Here is a 20,146-nt window from a genome sequence, read left to right as displayed (position 1 = left end):
CTGGAATGGCAGGTCGACACACAGCCCAATCTAGGCATTCTCGAGCTCAGGACACCTGTCGGTTACTTTATGCACAATGCGCAAGCACATGAGCTTAGTGCAACAGGGATGGTGTAGTGGAAGAACCACGCAAGGGAGACCGAGGCCATTGCTGCATGAAATGGGGCTGAAAGCTGTAATTGCGCGGGAGCCTTCCAGATGATGATAGTGATGTTAGATAAATGATTTTGGAAATGAATACTGAAGACATTAGCTCCACAAATGGCGTTGCTTGCTGCGTCAGATAGGGTGAACACAGTAAATAAAAAAAAATGTGGAAAGAGTACGTAGAAACAATGAATAAGTGGGAGAATGAAATAAATCAGGAACATTCGAAAAAATGGCAGTAGTTGGATAACAGATCTCAGGATCTCAAGTTATAGAACGTCGACCAATCTAGAGCCTTTGTCTGTAGCGCTGTTTCAGCATGACTGCTACAGTTCACAAAAGTGATTCAGTTCTGAAAAGTTTTTTCGTAGTAATCGCACAAGAGTTCTTTTCGCTGTTTCGTGTTGGGTTGCATGCTGCGTGCAGTAGCACAAGAGATGACACATGTTCTCTTTCATAGAGTAAGGGCGTTCTGCATTCTGCAGCCCGTCCAGCCTCTGCATAAGCGTTTTGGAAGAGGGTGTTCACTTTGTGGAGTGATTTTTTTTAGTTTATTTTCTGATCTTCTGCTGTTGAATGAAGCTAGACCCTCAGGCAGGTGGACAAAAGGCTGAAAGTTGGTACACATAAAACCTGAGTGGAAGAAAAATGAAAAGTGAGCAAATGATGTGTTAAAGCCAAGAAAACCTTGATGTCATTAGCGATGGTCTTTACCGCCACCGCCTTTGACACTTCTGAATCCTCTACCAGTTGGTATACAGTTGTTCATTTATTTTTAAGTGTGATAGTATGACCGCGTGTTAAGCTTTTTTGCACAACTTCAGCGTCATGCAAAAAGTCAACGAAAGAGGGCGTACCATGCAGTGAAGCTAGAAAATTTGAATGTCATGCGGCAAAGCCAACTTTTACTGCTCAATTATTCCCAAATTTTCAATACTAGAAAACATTCAGCACTTTCAATGATAAAAGTGCGCTGCAAATCGAATAGCAAACATCATTCGCAAAGTGTTTGAAATTTCAGAAATTTCCACACCTCTATTGTATTTTTCTGTGTTCGGCGGGACCATCAAACAAACGGATAGACATTAGAAGAAGGCGCTTTCTTGGAAGCCAATGTCACTATACCACTTGATAAGGCACTTTCTAAACTCCCCAGAATTGTGTCAGGACTACCGACGCTGTGATCAGAAACTACGGCCAGCTAGGGATAGCAAAACTTACGGACAGTACGAGTGAAGCTGATGCCGTTTACTACATGCTGCACTAGGCTGTTGCACGTTACTCTCCCAAGCTCCAGGTGGTTTTTGACGCCTCATCACACAGTAACTCACCGAAATATTTCAACAACTTTGAAAGTGGACTGAACCTGACCTCCGATTTAGTCAGTCTATCGGCGTAGGCAATGGGCTTTCGAATGCGTCGTGGTGCTATTTGCTTAGCTGCACCGATGCCATCTGCACGGTTGCATTTTGCTGCATGGGCCGCGGCGTTCCTGATGTGAAATGTGGTTCGCAGTGTGGTGTTGGCAAGAACGTTCAAGTGGACAGCGTTTTTTTAAGTACCTTTATAAGCGACCCCAAACCATCCACCGCCGGCGGCGGCGGCGGCGGCGGCGTCCGCAGTGCTCCTCTATATTTAAAAATTCCCCCGCATTTCCCCGAGGGGGAGAATGTGAAAGTGCGAATGCACGGTTGTCGGCCCGCTTGCGGCGCTTGCGCTCGGCCCCCGCAGCCCACCGCCTCGCCGCCTTCTCTTCCATCTCTTCCATCGGGTTTGTAGTATCACGTGTACACCACGCAGTTATCAAGCCGCTATAACGCCGCTGAGTCGCCAACGCACGCCGCTGACGACGTAGTTTGAATGCGTTAAAGATATAAGGCGCGTTACTAACACTGATATCAGCGTCGCGTCCGTGGCTTGGTCGGTAGAGCGTCACGCTGCGGCCGCAAAGTCCTCGGATCGAAACCTGGCGCCGGATGCTGTTTCTTTTTTAAATCTAGAGGAGCACTGCGGACGCCGCCGCCGCCGCCGGCGGTGGATGGTTTGGGGTCGCTTATTCGCACTTAAAACAGCATCCGGCGCCAGGTTTCGATCCGCGGACTTTTCATCCGCAGCGCGACGCTCTACCGACCAAGCCACGGACGCGACGCTGATATCAGTGTTAGTGACGCGCCTTATATCTTTAACGCATTCAAACTACGTCGTCAGCGGCGTGCGTTGGCGACTCAGCGGCGTTATAGCGGCTTGATAACTGCGTGGTGTACACGTGATACTACAAACCCGATGGAAGAGATGGAAGAGAAGGCGGCGAGGCGGTGGGCTGCGGGGGCCGAGCGCAAGCGCCGCAAGCGGGCCGACAACCGTGCATTCGCACTTTCACATTCTCCCCCTCGGGGAAATGCGGGGGAATTTTTTTTTTTTCGAGCGATTTGTGGGTTTGTGAATGCCTTGTTACAAGTAGTAGTCAGCATTGTTTTTGCGTTGAAATTCCAGACTGCGCTGTGCACGCTTGCTACAACCGAAGATCCGAAGCAGGCCACATGGCAAAAGCAAGCGCGTCGCTCTTTTTTTTTTTTTTTTGCTGCTTCGGAGCCAAGGATAGAGCAGCGCTTGACGACAGTCCGCCTTCACGCGACGAATTTACAATGAAGTTATCGATAATGGGACTAATCAGTACTGAATCTGTTGCACCCGTTTCGTTTCAAGTGGAAACGACGGGCCTTGAAGCTTTCACCTCACACTTTGTCACATGCTTGAAACATTGCGCAGTGCTCTCTGCACCGCTGTCCGCAACTGTCTAACCGTTGGACAGGGGCTGATAACGTAGTCCGCCTTGCACTATCTCCATGTGATCGCCATGCATTTTCTGATTTTTGGGTTGGTTCAAAGGACCGTGTCTCGAGTTAGGAAAATTTTTCCACCCAAAGCTGCAACAATATTTGATATGGTGACGGCGTGCGACACGAGGCACTGGCTTTACCGAGCCACCCAGGCATGCTGCGCGCTTCTTGGGGAGTGCGAGAGACGGTGAGGGGCTCTGGCAACAGTGTTCTGGTGTGTTGAACGTATGACTGTCGTCTACCTAAGCTCCCAATGACGGTGAGCAATTACGCAGAGGTTCTGGGTGGAAGCAATCGCGACATATGTATATAAAATTAGGTGCAGCCACGTCGACAAAGATTCCACCGATATTTTTCAAGTGCTTTTTAAAGCAAAGCTTTTTACCTCTACCCCCCAAGAGTTCTTTCGCGACCGTTGGTGTCACCAGAAAACTCCAGCGAACAAATAAAAGATTTCACGGGCACCACCGGGAATCGAACCTGGAACTAATAGGTTAACAAAGCGAGAGCCCGTTGTCTTACCGATTTAGCTACGAGCCCACGCGAAGTCTGGGAAAATAGGTGGTGTACTCACCAAGCACATCTACGGGTTTACACCCTGCGTTCTCGCTGAATGCCACGTGAAAAGTCACAAGACCACTCACGCTCGTCTAGCGACCCTGTGGGCACCTTGTTCATGTGCTAAGAGTTACAAAAATTAAAGGAAGCTCACACCAATGCATGGCATATCACTTCTAGTACGCCAATGTGCTAAAGCCTGTGGCCTCCAGTGTTCACGTAAAAAATCACAGCTCCTTGTCGTCTTCCCTCACGCCAAATCAAGGAATACATTCGAATACTCCTTGATGGCCAGGCCATCACTCCAAGCCCCAGCGTCAAGATCCTGGGCCTACATCAGAGGCTAACACCAAGAGTGACGTCTCCTGGCAGCGCCTCAAAAACAGCATTAATCAAATCATACACATGATCTGGTGAGTTGCCACCAAGACGATAGGCCTAAAGGAATCCGGTACCTTTCGATTAATTGAAGCTTTTTTCCTATAGAGAGTCGCTTACGTCAACCCCATGTCTTCTTCTCGACAAGGAAGACATGGAGAGGCTTTATATAATGGCTAGAAAGGCGGTCGAGCAGGCCATTGGTCTTCTCATGAGTGCGCCCACACAGAGGCTGCTTAGCACGGGGCTCCACACCACGGTGGAAGAGCTGATAGCAGGCCATCTTTCTAACCAGAAGGGCCGACTCAGAACTGCGGTGGGTAACCGCATGCTTCACCAGATTGGCTGGGTAGCCCAGAATGTCACTCCACTTGACGTACTCCCAGACTCTTGGCGACTAAAACTAAAGATGCTCCCTTTGCTTAGAAATATGAACCCCTCACATGATGAGGGTCACCGAAAAGCATGGGTTCAAGTGCTCCACACCATCCTCGGTGGGGATGATGCAGTTATCTACACAAACGCCTCCAAACATCGAGGGCAGCAATACGCTATCATGGTGGCTACCTCTATAACCAACCTCCTTGCGTGTACCTCGCTTAGGACCCAAGAAATGACGGCAGCAGAAGAGGCAGCCATCACCTTGGCTCTCACTCAACCAAGGGTTCGGAGGGTAGTCACCGATTCCCAGCAAGCCTACTGGAATTACCAGTCGGGTTGGGTGTCCTGACCTGCACTGCGCGTGCTAAAAAAACACTCCCCAAACGGTTCCATTCAGCTCTTCTGGACACCCACTCACGCTTCAATGGAGGGCAATAAATACGTCCACCCAACAAGCCTGCGCTTTTACCTCCGGTGCTATGGAGCTGCACGAGGACAGTCACCCGCTTGTCACGTTCAGGGAGATAACTTAGCATTATCGCCTTTTGAGACAGATCGTACCTTCGCCTTACCCTGACCTTTCCAGAGAACAACAAACTACCCTACGGCTCATACAATCCGGGCTCTTCCCCACAGTCTACGCGTCTTCACTTAATTAATCCGAATCGCTACGACGCTGAATGTAAATTTTTCCCAGAAGTAGGAACACTCCGCCTCGTAATCGGGGTGTGCGACTTTATCCCTGAGCACCCCCCTCTCTTTCCGTCGACTACCCAGCAATAGCAATCGGAGATGCTGCTGTCCAGGCCCTCTCTACCTACTCGGCTTCAGCGGGTGGACAAAACAAAGGCCGCGCGGACTGCATATGGGCTCCACAGAAGAAGGAATTACTCCCCAGGGCTGCACTCAGGGCCGTTCAGAAATCTGAACAGAACACAGGCCGCGCGGACTGCATATGGGCCCCACAGAAGAAGGAATCACTCCCCAGGGCTGCACTCTGGGCCGTTCAGAAATCTGAACAGAAGTATTTCTTTTCCTCCTCCTCCTCCTTCTCTACCGCAAATCTCGTTGCCTCCGTCCGCGGCGCAGAGACGGAGAAGTCAGATCGTCTAACGCCGGGTTGGAGCTTACTTTAATTTTATTAACAAAGTTTCCACTTTTCTGCTACACCAATACAACTGAACCACACACCATTCATGCATCATGCATTGATTTAACCTTACCAGGAATATCTCTTTGAAGTAATAAATGGTGTGGTTAAGTGAATTTCATTTCTCTCTGGTTTTACTATTTGTAGAGCGATGTGATTGAATTTAAGTGACGTCGCATGGGTAATCGTTATGGGTGCCGTTTACAGCTTTGCTTTCCAACCACATTCACGGGGTGGATTGGCGCGATTTTTTTCTTTCAACTACACACCGGGACACTCCTTGTGAAAACATGGATGCAAGAAAAGGGCCTTTTTATGCCGTGGGGTGAACAGTGTTGGTTATGCAACAAACCGGAAACCATTGAACATGTTTTCATTGACTGTTGGGACAGGGTCTTCTTCTGGGACGTGCTGCAACGAACGCTGAAAAAAGATCTGCCAATCGATGTCCATGGTATTCGGTATTTGTCCGTTGAACATGATGATGATGGCGTCCCACTAGATCTAATAATGTTACTAGGTCTGCACAGTATATGGAGATGCCGAATGGCAGTCCGCCACTCGGACATTGATGCGCGGCCAGTAAATGAGCATTTCCGAGAGACCATATTCTCTTTCCTTGAAGTTCAAAAGGCACGCCAATGTGTTCCAGACTGGTTGACACAAGTGGAGGAGTTAACAAAAATGAAAATATTTTAGTAGTCATCACTGTATCGTAGAGTGGAACAGTGATTTTATGTCTTAGTGTAATGGGTTTGTTTTGTTGTTGTGTATTATGTTTGTAACAGCGGTGTTTGTGTGGAAATAAAGAAAGAAAAGCGATGGTAGCGCAATCGGATAGACGCCACTTGTATAATTGAGAGACCCTGGTTCGATTCCGACTAGGGGAGGCCTTTTTTTTTCTTTCAAATTGGCTGCACATGTTGCGGTTCCCTGCCGCTAGTAACCCCGTACCCCTCGAGCCTTTGGGATGGCCAAGTGGTAAGGTACCATTTTGAGGGCGTGGAGGTCCCGGGTTCGATTCCCCAGATCCACCCCACCCGCACTTCTTTCTTGAAGCGCGCACTCTCAACACCTGCTTATGGGCTCCTTGTCTCTTCGCCACATCCGCACGGACAGAAGAACGCCTCTACAGCTCTGCTATTAGAAAGTAGTAGCGAGCAGTCGGCATACCCGCTTTGTACACCTAACGACAAATGCCTAAATCTAGCTGTGGTGAAGCAGGCCAATGAATAATCAGAAACCCTTGCCGAGTATTGTAACGTAATTGTGTCATCCTGCTGGTCTGTGACCGTATTATTTAATGAATGTGCACCGCTCACGCGATAATAAAGCCTTACTAAAGCCGCTTATGCTGCGGAGGCACGTCTATGCTAAGATATCAAAGAAGAGTTGCAGAGGACATTTCGCTTCTTGAGATCTGTGACGCGATATCGTTGTATTGGCGCCCAGGAAGCGTTTTGGAACGGAGTTATTACTGCATTTAAGACTTGCACTTCACGAGCAATGAGTCACCAGAGAAAGTGTAGCAGCAAGTATTTTAGGGGTGAAGCCCCTTAGTTGCACGGGCTGTTGGCGTCTCCTGCCGTCGTTTTATAAAATCGTCGTCTCATGTAGTCACGGTGCTAAAACACAGGGAAACTCGTTTACGCCTCGCGCTAGAACGTAACGCGTATTAAAAAAGAGCGGGACACTTGTTTACGTCTCGCGCAGTAGAGCTTCGTGCTTGGAAGACAAGAAACCTTTACAGAAAAGCCGTATACCTCTTCCCCCCCCCCCAAACGGTTTCATCTCCGTTGGCAAAAACGCCAAGGCGCCAAGAATACTCTTATACACTACATGCGTCGCCCTTCAGCAGGTTTTACGTTAGTGGAGATGCCCGGGATTTTTAATCACCGCTTCCGAGGAGAGATAGAGGCCTCTGCGGTTCTGGGGATTATGGTGGGATCGTGAAAGATTGCTGCGGGTGGTTGTCAACATAGAGACAAAAAGCAGGGGAATGGTCAGTTTAGCGAGAAAGCGACATTGTCAGTGTTTTAAAGTGTTATGCTATATTGTCTAGGCTGGACTGAACGGTGCAGTTTTGCGTAGGGAGAGATTGAAGATGTTGGTAGTGGAAGGAGTTGTTAGAGTCTAGGAAAATGGGGTAGACAGATGGTAGAAAGCTCAAACATGTAACCTTAAGACTAGGGTACAATATGCGAAAGCGAAAGGTAACGAGATAGTACAAGCTGCCTTCCACGTGTTTATAGAAGAGGAATATACCGTATTGACGCGATTCTAAGTACCCCCAATTCTAAGGACCCTCCCCTACTTTCGGGGAAAAATCTGAAAAAAAAAGTTTGCATGCGAATCTAAGCACCCCCTTTTCGAAGCAGCCATCGCAAGGAGGTGGATTTCAGACGAGTGGAAGAGGGCTCTAGTTGACATTGTGGCCAATTCATTTATGTAGTTTTCAATTACAAACCGTGCACTTCGACGGAACAGAAGAAGATCTCCTGGGAGATACTGAAAGCGGCAGCCCAAGCGATACAACTCACTCGAATTGCAGTGAAGGTGTCTGGGTATCATACGAAAGCGGTGGGTTCACTGTACCTATTTTTTGGTTGAATATTTGTGAAATAAAACATTCTTCCTTGCGCCCGTCTCGTCGGCAAACGGCCGCGAAAAAAGTGGTCCGGGAGGAGAGGAAACTTTAAGTTTTTCGAGTCTAAGAACCCCCCTCACTTTGGGTATCGCGATCTTGGAAAGAAGGGGGTGCTTAGAATCGAGTAAATACGGTATAATGTTTGAGTGGTTCTCCCCATAGCATGCGCTTGGAAATGGCTGGGTTACGAGTAAGACGATGGATGTGTTTCCGAATTTAGCAGGGTTTAAAGCTTATGTTTCATGTTCCCGCCAAACATCTTCGCCCACGTAGATTTGTAGATACTTGTGTTGGTTTGTCATCTACAGAGTTTGGGATTCGTCAGAATTGAGATCCCTTGTGGCACGGTGAGGTATCGTGTTTCTAGAGTACGATGAGGAGACGTTCTTGATGTTTTTTTCGGAAATGGATCCTCGATTAATCACCGATGGCTCCTCGCGACCACGATTATTGCGGTAATTGCGGTCGCGAGGAGCGAGGTTCGTGATTTCACGTGCCTCTTTGTCGGTGCCTCGTTCTCTTTCAGACCCTTCTGCCCAGGCGTCCAGATAGCATTAACTTCTTTATTGTGGATGGGAGTACCTTACCAAAGCGGTATTCATGCTGAACCCTAATGCCTAATTATGGCTATTATGGCTACAGCCTAGAGCCTATAATACAGGCTCTAACGCCATTTTAGTCTATAATGATATTAGCGCATATATTCGGTGCTTGAGCTAGTCGAAATGCGGAGAGGATTGTACCAACTTCCGCTTCTTCGTTCCAGTGTGTAGAAGAGTCACGCAGTCACAAAAATTGCCGAAACAGTTAACTACGACAACTGCTTCTTCGTACTTTTGCACATCCTGGAATCAGTGTAGTGCTACCATAATTTTGAAATCCTGTTCTCATAATTTCGAGTCGACTTTGACCCTATGGTTTGACCTACCGGAGAGCGGAAGCCATCGTGGATATTCGCGGCTATCTTGGAACGGCTGCGCCAACGGCGGTATGCCGAACAATACACACGGTCCATTTCGCGAGCGGAACAAGCCAAGTACGCGGCATATGGAAAGGCTCTTTTCGTCGGTAGATAAAGATGACCACAAAAGGAAATATTTCACAATAATCACAACAAAATATTCTCACGGGACATTGTTACTTATTACTAAATCCTTTATATCCAACCAGCGCCACTCAGTCAGTTACCCAGCTTTCTAATCAATCCTCAAATCAATCTCATTGTTTAACCCCGTACTATATGTAGGGGTGTTTCAGCAAACTTAAGCCGGACTTTCGAAACATGCCGATGCACTCTGAGACGATGTGACCAAATGCATGTTGCTCTATTTTATATGCAGTGGGCCCCACTATTTCTTGCATCTTGCTAATCGGATAATCCATCACGCTTAATTACTCAACTTCTGAAGCAACGGAGCTAGGAAAAAAAATTCAATGTAAAGTTGCAGAGCGGTTTGAGGTATGTCCGAATAAACTGTTACGTCTTTCTATCTATTCACTATTAGTGCTTTTCTGCTTAGTGGAGAACTACAAAAAACACAAGGTGACATGCCTGCTTGCGCGCCCTGATTGCAGTGCTCCCAAACGTTTCGCGCGCAAACAGCCATAGGCGTGCTGCCGCTTGAAAGGCGACAGTTCAGCGATGTAGACGTTAGCACGGAGCAAGAATCTTATTCTTGCTCCGTGGCGTTGGCTGTGCCGTTTACGCCAGCGATGTGCTCCGCTCGCCACAGTTCGTTATAGCGATAAGCACAGGCAACCCTTATCGTTTCATCGGTGACCTGTCGCTTTTTAAGCGGCAGTGTGCTAATGGTTGTTTGTGCTCCGAACGTTTGGGAGCACTGCAATCACGACGCGCAAGCGGGAATCTGACGTGGTGCTTTTTTTCATCGCGGACATTATGCATGAGTAAGCTGAAAAATGCTACAGAAACTATTTGTTCGGGAGCTTTGCAAACCGCTTTGCAACTTTCTATTTGGATTTTTTTGCCTACATTTGCTGCTTTAACAGTTAGCTAAATAATCTTCACAAACTATCTAATTCGGCAAAATACAAAAAATTGTGGCTCCAATCCACGCTGTTAACGTAGTTGGACTGCGAAGCTGAAAACGACACCCACATTGATTACCAATGTGACGTCACTTGAATTCTCACACGGAGCTCAACAAAGAGTGAAAGCAAAGACAAGTGAAATGTACCCGTCGCGGTGGCTCAGTGGCTAAGGCGTTACGCTGCTGAGCACGATATCGCGGGTTCGATTCCCAGCCGCGGCGGCCGGGAATCCGGAATCTGGAGTCCTCCACTAGGGCGCGCCTCATCGCCTGCGTTGCGTCTGCGCGTTAAACCCTACAATGAATCAATCACAAGTGAAATGTACTTAACCAAACTTTCTATTACTGCACAATGACATTTACGACTGCTTTATGTTCTTCTGGCTGTTCCACTGTTGTCTTTACATTGGTCTACCCAACGTAGCCTGTATTGAAATTAAGTAGCTGCACGGACGTACGCACGCACACACACACACGCACGCACATGCAGGCACGGGCGCGCGCGCGTGTGTGTGTGTGTGTGTGTGTGTGTTTGCGCATGTGCGCAGACGCACACGCATGCATGCACGTGAAAACACACACGCACACACACACGCCCACACACGCACGCACCCCACACGCACACATGTACGCACACACTCACGCACTCACACTTATACACGCACACAAGCGCGCGCGCACGCACACACCGACGAGTTGTAACAGCACCCAAAACCGGAACCACCGCTTCGCTTTAGCTCCACATTATCCGTTTCTTCTTCAACGCGCCAGTAACGCGTGTAGGCTTAAAAAAATGCGACTTATTTGGAACCCGGACTGATACAACGACGAGGCAAAGCACCCACGGAGTGTGGTCTATTGCGGGTACGGCAGGAGCTTTTCCGCAATGCTTGAAGCTTCTCCGCAATACCCACACTCCAAACCCTTCAGGAACCTAGGGGAACCAATATACTGCAGCTATATTTTATGTACTGGTAGTTTTCACTCCCAGGATGGCATGATAAGAAAAACATCGCAGAACATTTCGAACATTATGAGTAATCGTGCTGAAAAGATCGCCGCCCATAGAGTTACGCTCGTTCCTGAGCGCCTAGTGGCCGATGGCTGAACTAGGCGTGAGCCGGAAAGCTGGGGATGAATTAGTGGATTTCGCCAGCCGAGTTCTCAGGGAAAGGGAAAAAGGCATCGACTCTTCCGCGTAGCGAATTTTTTAAATCTAGGTTAATAGTCGCAACTTATTGGTTACATAGAAATCCCAAACACACGGGCTTCAAGGAAGGTAAAGTGGGAAAACGAAAAACTTCTTTAAATTCAGGAATTCGTCACATAGAGGTTCAGTACATCAGGTTTAAGTGTACTAAGGTCGTCATAACTATCACCTAGGCAAGTCATAATGCGTTAGCAGTCAAACACCCTAGGCAGGCATGTGCCGGAAAGATTTTTACAGATAGAGATGTCCTGGGCTGCCCGCAAGCTATTAACTATTACGAACTGAAAAATTGAAGCAACCATAGGCTCTCCTTCCTGGTGTAGCGAATGCTTGAAAAGGTACAGAGAACACGACGTGAGGTTTTTGCGAAAATCTCTTCTACTGCGAAAGTGGTAACGTGCCCAAAATCTGGAATCCCAGGACCAGGATTTAGAAAAAGAACGATAGCAACATAGAGAAAGGACTATAACCCCCGACAGAGAAATGACTATAGCCGCTATAATGGGATCTTTGAACAGCAGATTCAATTGACAAGTCATCGTAAAATCTGCAGTTTCAGGTACCGTGTCGATGTCAATGTAACATCACGTCATGTGTTTCACCTGGACGTTTACCATCACGTCATGTCCTCGGGACCTTTGACAGAATAAACTTCGGTGGTTATACGGTACTCTTGAAACTGCTTTTGAATTATTACATCTATGTCCTTGGCCCTGCCACTACATGCTATTGTAACCGCCTTGGGTACTTAATGTGGAAGGGGAAGGTGAGTTGGGGTTAACACACAGCCTTTGGAATCTCAACTTTCCTCTGTTTGAGGGGTAAGGGAGTAACTAAGGTGACAACAGCACGTGACAACTTCCTGCGTTCTCGTTAGTTAAGAACGCAATGCAGACTCCAAGTAGAACGTGGTGAGATTTCTCGTGTAGTGTTTCCATTTGAGAACGAGCGCTCCTCCTGTCTACTTTTGTGTGGAGGTACCAAGCTCTTGGCGATTTTAGAGCAATGAACATGTACCAACTCGTTCAGCTCGCTATATTGCTGTGATGTACTCATAATGAAATATTCCATAGCTTTGTGTAGACAATAAAGAACAAAGGAGACTTTCAGAGAGGCATTACTTTCATATTTAGACCACATTTATTCGACCAAAGAGTACAGATCTCGGATGAGCCCATTTTGTTTCAGAGCAACGACGTATTCATTTAACCGCATCATTTTACAAGCCTTATAACCGAAAATTGCGTAAAATATTTCATAAGACTGAAAGACTCAGCGATAAAGACACCAAAGTGGCATTTGATGTGCAAAAGAGACGAGATATATACAGAGAAAACATACACTGCTTTAGTCGTTCCTAGACACAAATGTTCACATTCGTGTGCGGATCCATCTTGTACCGAAGCTTTTGAATGAATGAGGGACCAACTAGCGCATAGAAGGTTTCTGGAGTAAGCAGAGGTACCTTGGCGCAATATAAAACAAGTGGTTTCGTATACCTTTGTTCCTTTTTGTAGCTTGCAATACCCTACACTTAGGCAATTTAAAACATTCGCCAAGCTAAGAATAACATCTGATTAAACGAAGGAAGTAGTAAAAAATGCCAGAATACTCGTTAGGCATCCATGAGGTGGAGTGATTGCAGCTGCTTTATGCAAGGCCAATTCTATCCTCTCAAATACCTCTTTCTGGCACTACTAATACTGGTACTGAATTATGTCGCAGACTCACAAGCTACGACGTGTATTGCATCAAATCGAATTAAACCAACAAAACTTTAAGCAAGAACCTTTCGGACAGCTGCAGCAGTTTTACGTATTCAAGGTACGTAAAAGACATATTAAATTTTAACAGAAATACACTTATAGGCTGAGCAGTTGCGTTACATTAAATATACAATGCAATTAAGCAAATTTATAGTTGTGCAAGACCTTAAAAGGCTTGCTTAGATGTCCAAAGTGTTATGCCTGCAAGCTTTTGGTAACGACAATGGTAGTTACGAAGGTTCACAAAGTGTGGTTTAGTTAAGCGATTGCACATGACATGCTCGTTGTGCATCACAATGCACACAAGCAACATTAAGAAGCCTAGCGATCACCGTCCACTAAGGGCATACGGTCGCCACTAAAGAGCTTCACTCCATCCCAATTCTTGTGTTTTGATGGCTGCTGTTTGTATTATGTTCTTAAGGCATGGTCATATCACTCCATCCTTTCTTTAGAAGTTGTGTAATATGGTGAATTTGGCTGCACTGTACGGTTCGGGGTTATCCTGTAAGTAAATTAGTGCATCAGACACTCGTTTGGGAATTTTGTTCAGCAGTAAAGGGAATCGCTTATCTTCTGCGGTTATGTCATTCCGCGCTAACCAAGCCTCAAAGTGATCAAACCATTCTGAGATTTTTCGATGGCATGGTTGAGCAGGCCAAGATAGAAGAAAGCTTGAGCCTTCAAGACGGTTAGCCGCACTTGAAGATGATGTGATTCCGGGGACAACGCCCGACCCTTCAGCTGTTTCGGTCTTCATAGAGTCGGACCCAAAAACGTAATTCCACACCTGTGTGATGAAAGATACAAAACAGTAGAAATGGTCCCCGGCATGGCGAAAGGCTGGAAAGGTAAACACTTGCTCAAATGGGGTAAAGCGCGAAATCGAAACCACAATGTAATTTCGCTGCACGCAAATTCCATCACCAACACGTCAGAAATGTGGGATAGCTTGGATTGAAAGCGATGCTAACTTTAAGGCACGAAAAATGCGAGAAACGGTTTGCTGATTCTGAAAGATGTCATATTTCTCAAAATATTCACGGTATGGTATCGTTACTAAGGTGAGGGCTTGACTATGTGGTGTTTCCGTGAAAAAAAAATGCCGCTACATTTGGCGAGGACTCGTACACTGTATTTATAGTAAATGTTACTAGCGGCAAACCAGCGCACACGAAGAGGGAAACGAAAGATTCCGTATTTATTCATCTAAACAGCTAGCTTTTATACAGTTCATGAAATCTAAAAATGTGGTTTAGGTACTGTATTACGAAAAATAGTGGGTAACTAGTCTTTTACTTTAAAGTGTTTATAACCGAAAGTTGTAAAACACCTGGGACAGCCAAGCCGGTATAACGCTTTGTTTAACCCATAAGATCCCAAGTTGCAGAGCACTCGTTACCTTTGTTTTGCTGATTATGATGGTTTGTGTTTAATGGCAGAAGGCCGACCAGAAAACGAGGCTACTGCCATGGCATTCATAGTCAATTTTTAACAAAGTATGGGCTGCCACATTACCCGTCACTCTAGGCCGCACACAAAACTACTATATATTAGAAAGGCATAGTTTTCTAGTTTCCAATGGCACTCAACAATATGTTTTAGCGGTTATTTCGAAAAAAAAATCTTCTGCTGTAAAAACTTGCATGCATGTCCACTTGCATGCACGCCTGCATGTCCGCAGGTTAAAGAAATATATTCGACGTAGTCAAAATCGTTTGAATATTCCTTCAGAATACATGTCAATACAAATGTCCCCTTTTGCATTTTTGTTTTAGCCGAAAACGTACCGTTATGCGGCCATTACAATGTTCGGTAAACAAACAAATGTAACCAGCAAAAAAGCTTTACAGGGCTAAATGTAGAACTAAAAATTTTGGCCTACGCATTGCTAGGAAACGTTCCATTCCAACAAAACTTTGATGCATCGGGGTAAAGTGTGTTTAGCTGTTTAGTCGTAAATACAGCATTTCACAGAACCTGGTGCCCTTCTTCTGAAGAGTAGCTCATTCCTAGTGAAAAGGCACCACCAATATCTTTACAGAAACCAAAAAGCTGTTCCCTTTGACAAATATTTTTTTTATATAGCAAAAAAACTACTAATAAATAGCATGTTTTGCTCCCCATGTTCCTTATTATCAAGTGAAAGTGCAATTAGCCCTGCATTTTGTTATTGTAGCAAGTATCCTGCAGCAGCTGATGCCTATCATAAGCCCAGTGGCGACTCCACCCCACCTCGTGGCGAAGCTGTGAAGCTGTTTTTGTGCAGTTTTCGTGTTCTGCCAAAGGGGACGCAAGAAAGCGGACGATACTTGCTTGGCGGAGCCATTTCTTCTTTTTATCTATTTTTGGTTGTGTGAATCGTTGGCCGGGTTGCCATTTGATGATGATTGTGCTGTTTAGTGGCGCAAAGGCAACAAGGCCAAAGAGCAACATAAGTTGATGTTGTGCACCGGATTCGACTACTCATTCAATTTTATCCTGTGCAGCTGATTTGTACCCGCTACGTTCAGTCGTCGCTTTCACCAAGATTACTATTTACCCATTCGGAGCTCTGTTCCGTCGTTTGCTGGTGGAGGGAGGCTCCGTCGCCCTCACGAGATGAAGTTTCGTGGTCTGCTCCTTCAAAATATCCTGCAAGGCTTGAAATGCCACCGAGCAGCTGCCGAACACCATTCAGAGGGACCTGTGGGCAGATTTGTACAGTGAAGCTGTTAGTCTTTCGGTGGATGGGGCTTTCCCGGACCTTCATGCCCAGACAGAGGTGAAAGCGAAGAGAAGGAGCGCGACATAGCTGCTTAGTGAACCCGAAGTGCAACAAAAGAAATCTGAAATAAAAAGAGATGATTAACCCGATAAAGCCACTCACGAGCCGTTGAAGTTAAATAATAAAGATGATGATGATGATGATTGGGTTGTATGTTAAGCAGGGGAGAGCAGATGACGCAGTATGTTAAGACGCACTGTGTTAAGCAGGGGAGAGCAGAAAATGGAAGGTATGAAACGAGCAGCTTCGCACCTCCGAGGTTAACTTGCCATCTATTTCTTTTCAACTGACCATTTTAAGAGAAGCTTATTACTTCAAGCGCAAACCAAGAAAACACCTGGTAGTGTTCCTTGACCTTCAAGCTCAGCCAAGGTTCGGGAAGCAAGCACCTCGCGTGATTTCGCGAACCTAAAGGGAGTCCCACCGATCATGTTTACAATGACTCTTGGGTTTTGAAAGCAGCACGTATTATTAATCGATACAGAAAAATACTTCGAAAAGCACTTTAGAGGAACGAGTTCCGGACAGCTTGCAATGTCAACTCCGCATAACAGGGATTCGAACTTATGCGTGATATGCGTATTTTTAAAACTGCGATACGTCAGCACACTTCAGAAGACTGAAATATTCGTACAAAACTTTCAGTGATAGACAAGAACATTTCACTCCCGTACCGAAACATTTTTTCGAAAGACTGATAATTCGCCTCGATTTGAAAATGCGTTAAACAAGCTTCATCTTTATATAAGGGAATTGCACAAACGGCAAGGTGAGAACAATCGGAGAAATGCATGAGCATCTGCGTTGTACTATTGGCGTCAAATGAAACGCGAACACGAAAATATGAATCAAAAAACGTAAAATTGAAAAATACTGTTCGTTGAAGTATCATAATGGCGCGCTATTGGTATACTCGGAAAGCCACATTTCCGGACTTCGTTTTGTAACCAAGCCACGCGTCATTTTGCAACGCGTGACGCGTCAAAAAAAAAAGATTTCTTTGACTCATGCCAAGCAACGCGTCAAAGAAATCGCGCTATTTGCGTGTTCTGATTCATATTTTCGTGTTCGCGTGTCATTTGACGCCGATATTACATCAGTTTTTTATGGTTGACTTTAAACAGTACAGAAATGCATTTCTGGGAAAACACTTTCAGGCGCCACATAAGCGGACCATGAAAAAGTAGCTAGGCTCTAGGGCATTTTATTAAATACATCGATAAGAAACTATTTCTACAATAACTATACTCCTGCGGGGAGGAGACCAGAAGAACCATACGAACCTTGTTCCCATCCTCCATAAACGAGGCTCGGGATGATCAATACGGGGTGGTACCTGGGTATTGTAAGGGGCTGCGCATTGCTCGTATTCACTGACTTCACTGACAAGGCGCGTATGCAGACCAACGTGTTGGAACGCCGTCATTCGTTACGTCAGGCTCCCCGAGATGGCCGTACATGTCCATGCTAAGGAAATGACTTTTTTCACATTACAAACTCTACCTCGCCGAACGCACAGTATTGCTTAGAGTCCACTGTGAGTGCAATTACTAACACCTCTGTTCACACCACCGTTGAGAATCGTGTTTAAATGGGGCAGACGATGCACGCCGGTGTTTTTTTTTTCGAGTGCGGGCGCTGTAGCCAAAGCCGCGCCATGTCCGTGGCGTATTGGCCATGTTGTGGCCGTTTCCAGTGTTGCCAAGGGAAGAAATTGAGAGCTTAACGTTTCAACGAATACCACCTATATCGCCGGGCGCGACCATGAACAGGTGCGATGCATGCTGGTCGCTTCGCAGCTTATGCTTGAAGCGATTGCAATTGTTGCCACTTGTGCGAGAGGTGGGCGAGTGCCGCGGATCGGTTTTGCATGTTTCCTGCTTGGGCAGTAGATTTTTGAAGTTATTCGCCGCTCAACCAAGAATTCCGTCTTCCCCGTTCTTCCCACGAGTCGACCACCCTCAGCGCTTCGGCGGCTTTCGCTGTTGAAAAGACAGTTGATTCCTTTGGCTTGTGCTTTTGGGTTTCTTGGCTTGCCCCGAAAGGCCGGCAGGTACCCCTCCGCGCCCCTTCTAGCTCAAAGGTTGGGTGTTGTTCAATTTCTAGGCCCTACTGCCTCTTCGTCTTCGTGGTCGGAGGAGGCAGTTGCCCGTGAGATTGAACGGTGTGGTTCAGAATAGCTGTTGTTGTATTGTGACGTCCCGTGCCCTAAACGCATTTCGGCAGAGCTATGTGCCCTCTCAGAGGGATTGCTTACGCGTGGCGAGGGCCGACCCTTCCTTACTGCTTGGCTGGCGCGAACCCGTAGATAGCACATTTGCTGCTTTCTCTATAGCTAGGACAGCGCCACGGTTCTTTCGACCCAGTCCTTTTGGCTACGAATGGCTACTCAAATGATCTGTGGAAAGAGGGACCGCGAAGTTAGTGAGCTGATTGAAAAAAAAATCACACCATCTCCACGCTGTGAACGATGCTGATGTTGGGAGGCACTGGGACGCAAGTTGTGTGCATTGTGTGGATGAGTGTTATCGTGCGTGCACGATGTTGAACTCAAAGTTTAATTAATGAATTGGGGACGCAAGTTCTGTGTATTGTGTGGATGGGTGTTATCGTCCGTGCACGACGATGCACTCAAAGTTTAATAAATAATTTGGGGCGCAGTAAGTGCACTGTAAATGACAAACGCCACAGGCAAGAAAAGTCGCGTCCCAGTGCTTCACACCCTCGGCATCGTTCACGGTGTGGACATGATGTGATTTATTAGCCCGAAAGGATACGAAGTGAAATGATGGCTTGCGTGTTTTGAATGTGGTCTCGTGTTTGCGGGTAGCGCCCTCTCGTGTAGCTCGCTTTCGTCGTGGGGAGACACCGTCGGACGGCGGACGGGCATTGCGAGGTATTAAGGTGCTTCGCACGTAAAAGGAGCCTTCGGTACAAGGCGATATGTCAAAAATGTGGCCGCAATGCCGGCCGCTGGAAGCGTATGCTCCGAAGCGAGCAGCACTCATCGTACGTCTTCATGACATGGCGCTACCGTCGTCTGTCGGGCGACCCCTGACGCACGAGTCTTCTCTAGTGAGCCCGCACCCCGGAGCAACTCACGTCACACTCCACGAAGTCCACGGACCACCCCGCATTGGTCGCCCCAAACCCGTCTCGGGGAGTGGGGGAGCAAGGAGTAATCATGGCCCCCTTGGAGGTGAGCACCACGAGCTTTGAGTGCGTGCAAAAATGGAGCAGTTCACATTTATATTTCCCCATTATGTAACAAACTAGTCCTGTGTGTACTTTCTTATTTTCTGCTATTCGAGGCAATATACCTCCCTAGTGGCTTAGTTTTTTTTCAGTACAATTGACGACAAAGGGGTTTTTAAACGTGCTTAGAATTTGAAATAATACCAAATCGGCTGCGTTTTTCGATGTCTGGTAATTTCTTGTAGGTATAATGAGATTAATGGGAGCGTTAGCTTCACCTTATTATTTTCTGCCGAACTTAATATTCAAAAATATTTATGTGCTACAAAGATGTACACCCATAAAAATTTACCTGTAGAGCTCCTTTGAGGCTGCCACGAGATAAAGTGGTCACTGCGCTTGCGAGTTCTGCACCACGCTGCAATAGGCTAGATTGTAGTGCTTCTTCAGCCTAAAAAAGCACAACGAAAACATAGCGATATAAATGATATAACAAACTATACTTTTGTGAGCACTCCTTTGCAGCCTTGCCCACCGTTTTCTTGTTTATGGAAATATTACTTAGTTGTACTTTCATGCCAAGGGCTTTTATGGGTGCGTGGTTTCCCTGCGTCACCGACATACCTCGGCAAAGTTGGCGCGGCTCACTCAAACTCACTCACAATTTTTTTTTCGAATCACCACTCACTCAAACTCAGACTCAATGCTGAGCAGCACATCTGCGCTCACTCAAACTCAAACTCACATTGAGCTCAAAACTCAGAACTCACTCGGACTCAAAACTCAAAATGTACCCAGAACTCAAAATGTACTCAAACTCAAAATGTAATCAAAACTCAAAATGTACTCAAACTCAATTTGGACTCAAAACTCAAAATGTACTCAAAACTCAAAATGTACTCAAACTCAAAGTGAACTCAAACTCAAAATGGACTCAAAGCTCAAAATGTACTCAAACTCAAAATGAACTCAAAACTCAAAATGGACTCAAAACTAAAAATGTACTCAAACTCAAAATGTACTCAAACTCAAAATACTCAAACTCAAAATGTACTC

The 20,146-nt window shown here is 46.3% G+C and overlaps 1 protein-coding gene across 4 annotated transcripts in view; it reads right to left on the bottom strand.

The window, feature by feature from the left end:
* Nucleotides 1-12,483: 12,483 nt before the first annotated feature.
* The window catches only part of LOC144142513 (uncharacterized), a 60,998-nt gene continuing 53,335 nt past the window's right edge, over nucleotides 12,484-20,146 (bottom strand). For 3 of the 4 annotated variants that reach the window (XM_077674075.1, XM_077674076.1, XM_077674077.1), the window contains 3 exons: nucleotides 19,443-19,541; nucleotides 15,671-15,814; nucleotides 12,484-13,918 (listed from right to left, as the gene is read on the bottom strand). In XM_077674075.1, the coding sequence (XP_077530201.1) occupies nucleotides 13,580-13,918; nucleotides 15,671-15,814; nucleotides 19,443-19,541 (582 nt within the window). In that variant the 3' untranslated portion in view covers nucleotides 12,484-13,579. Of the gene's footprint in view, nucleotides 13,919-15,440; nucleotides 15,524-15,670; nucleotides 15,815-19,442; nucleotides 19,542-20,146 lie in introns of all 4 variants that reach the window. The other variant, XM_077674078.1, reaches the window with a different exon arrangement.

Source organism: Haemaphysalis longicornis, unplaced genomic scaffold (genome assembly GCF_048455015.1).
Source record: "Haemaphysalis longicornis isolate Haplotype H1 unplaced genomic scaffold, Haemaphysalis longicornis Haplotype H1 scaffold_6, whole genome shotgun sequence".
NCBI lineage: Eukaryota > Metazoa > Arthropoda > Arachnida > Ixodida > Ixodidae > Haemaphysalis > Haemaphysalis longicornis.
Note: the sequence above shows the minus strand (reverse complement) of the source record. Positions and strands in the feature narration are given on the sequence as shown.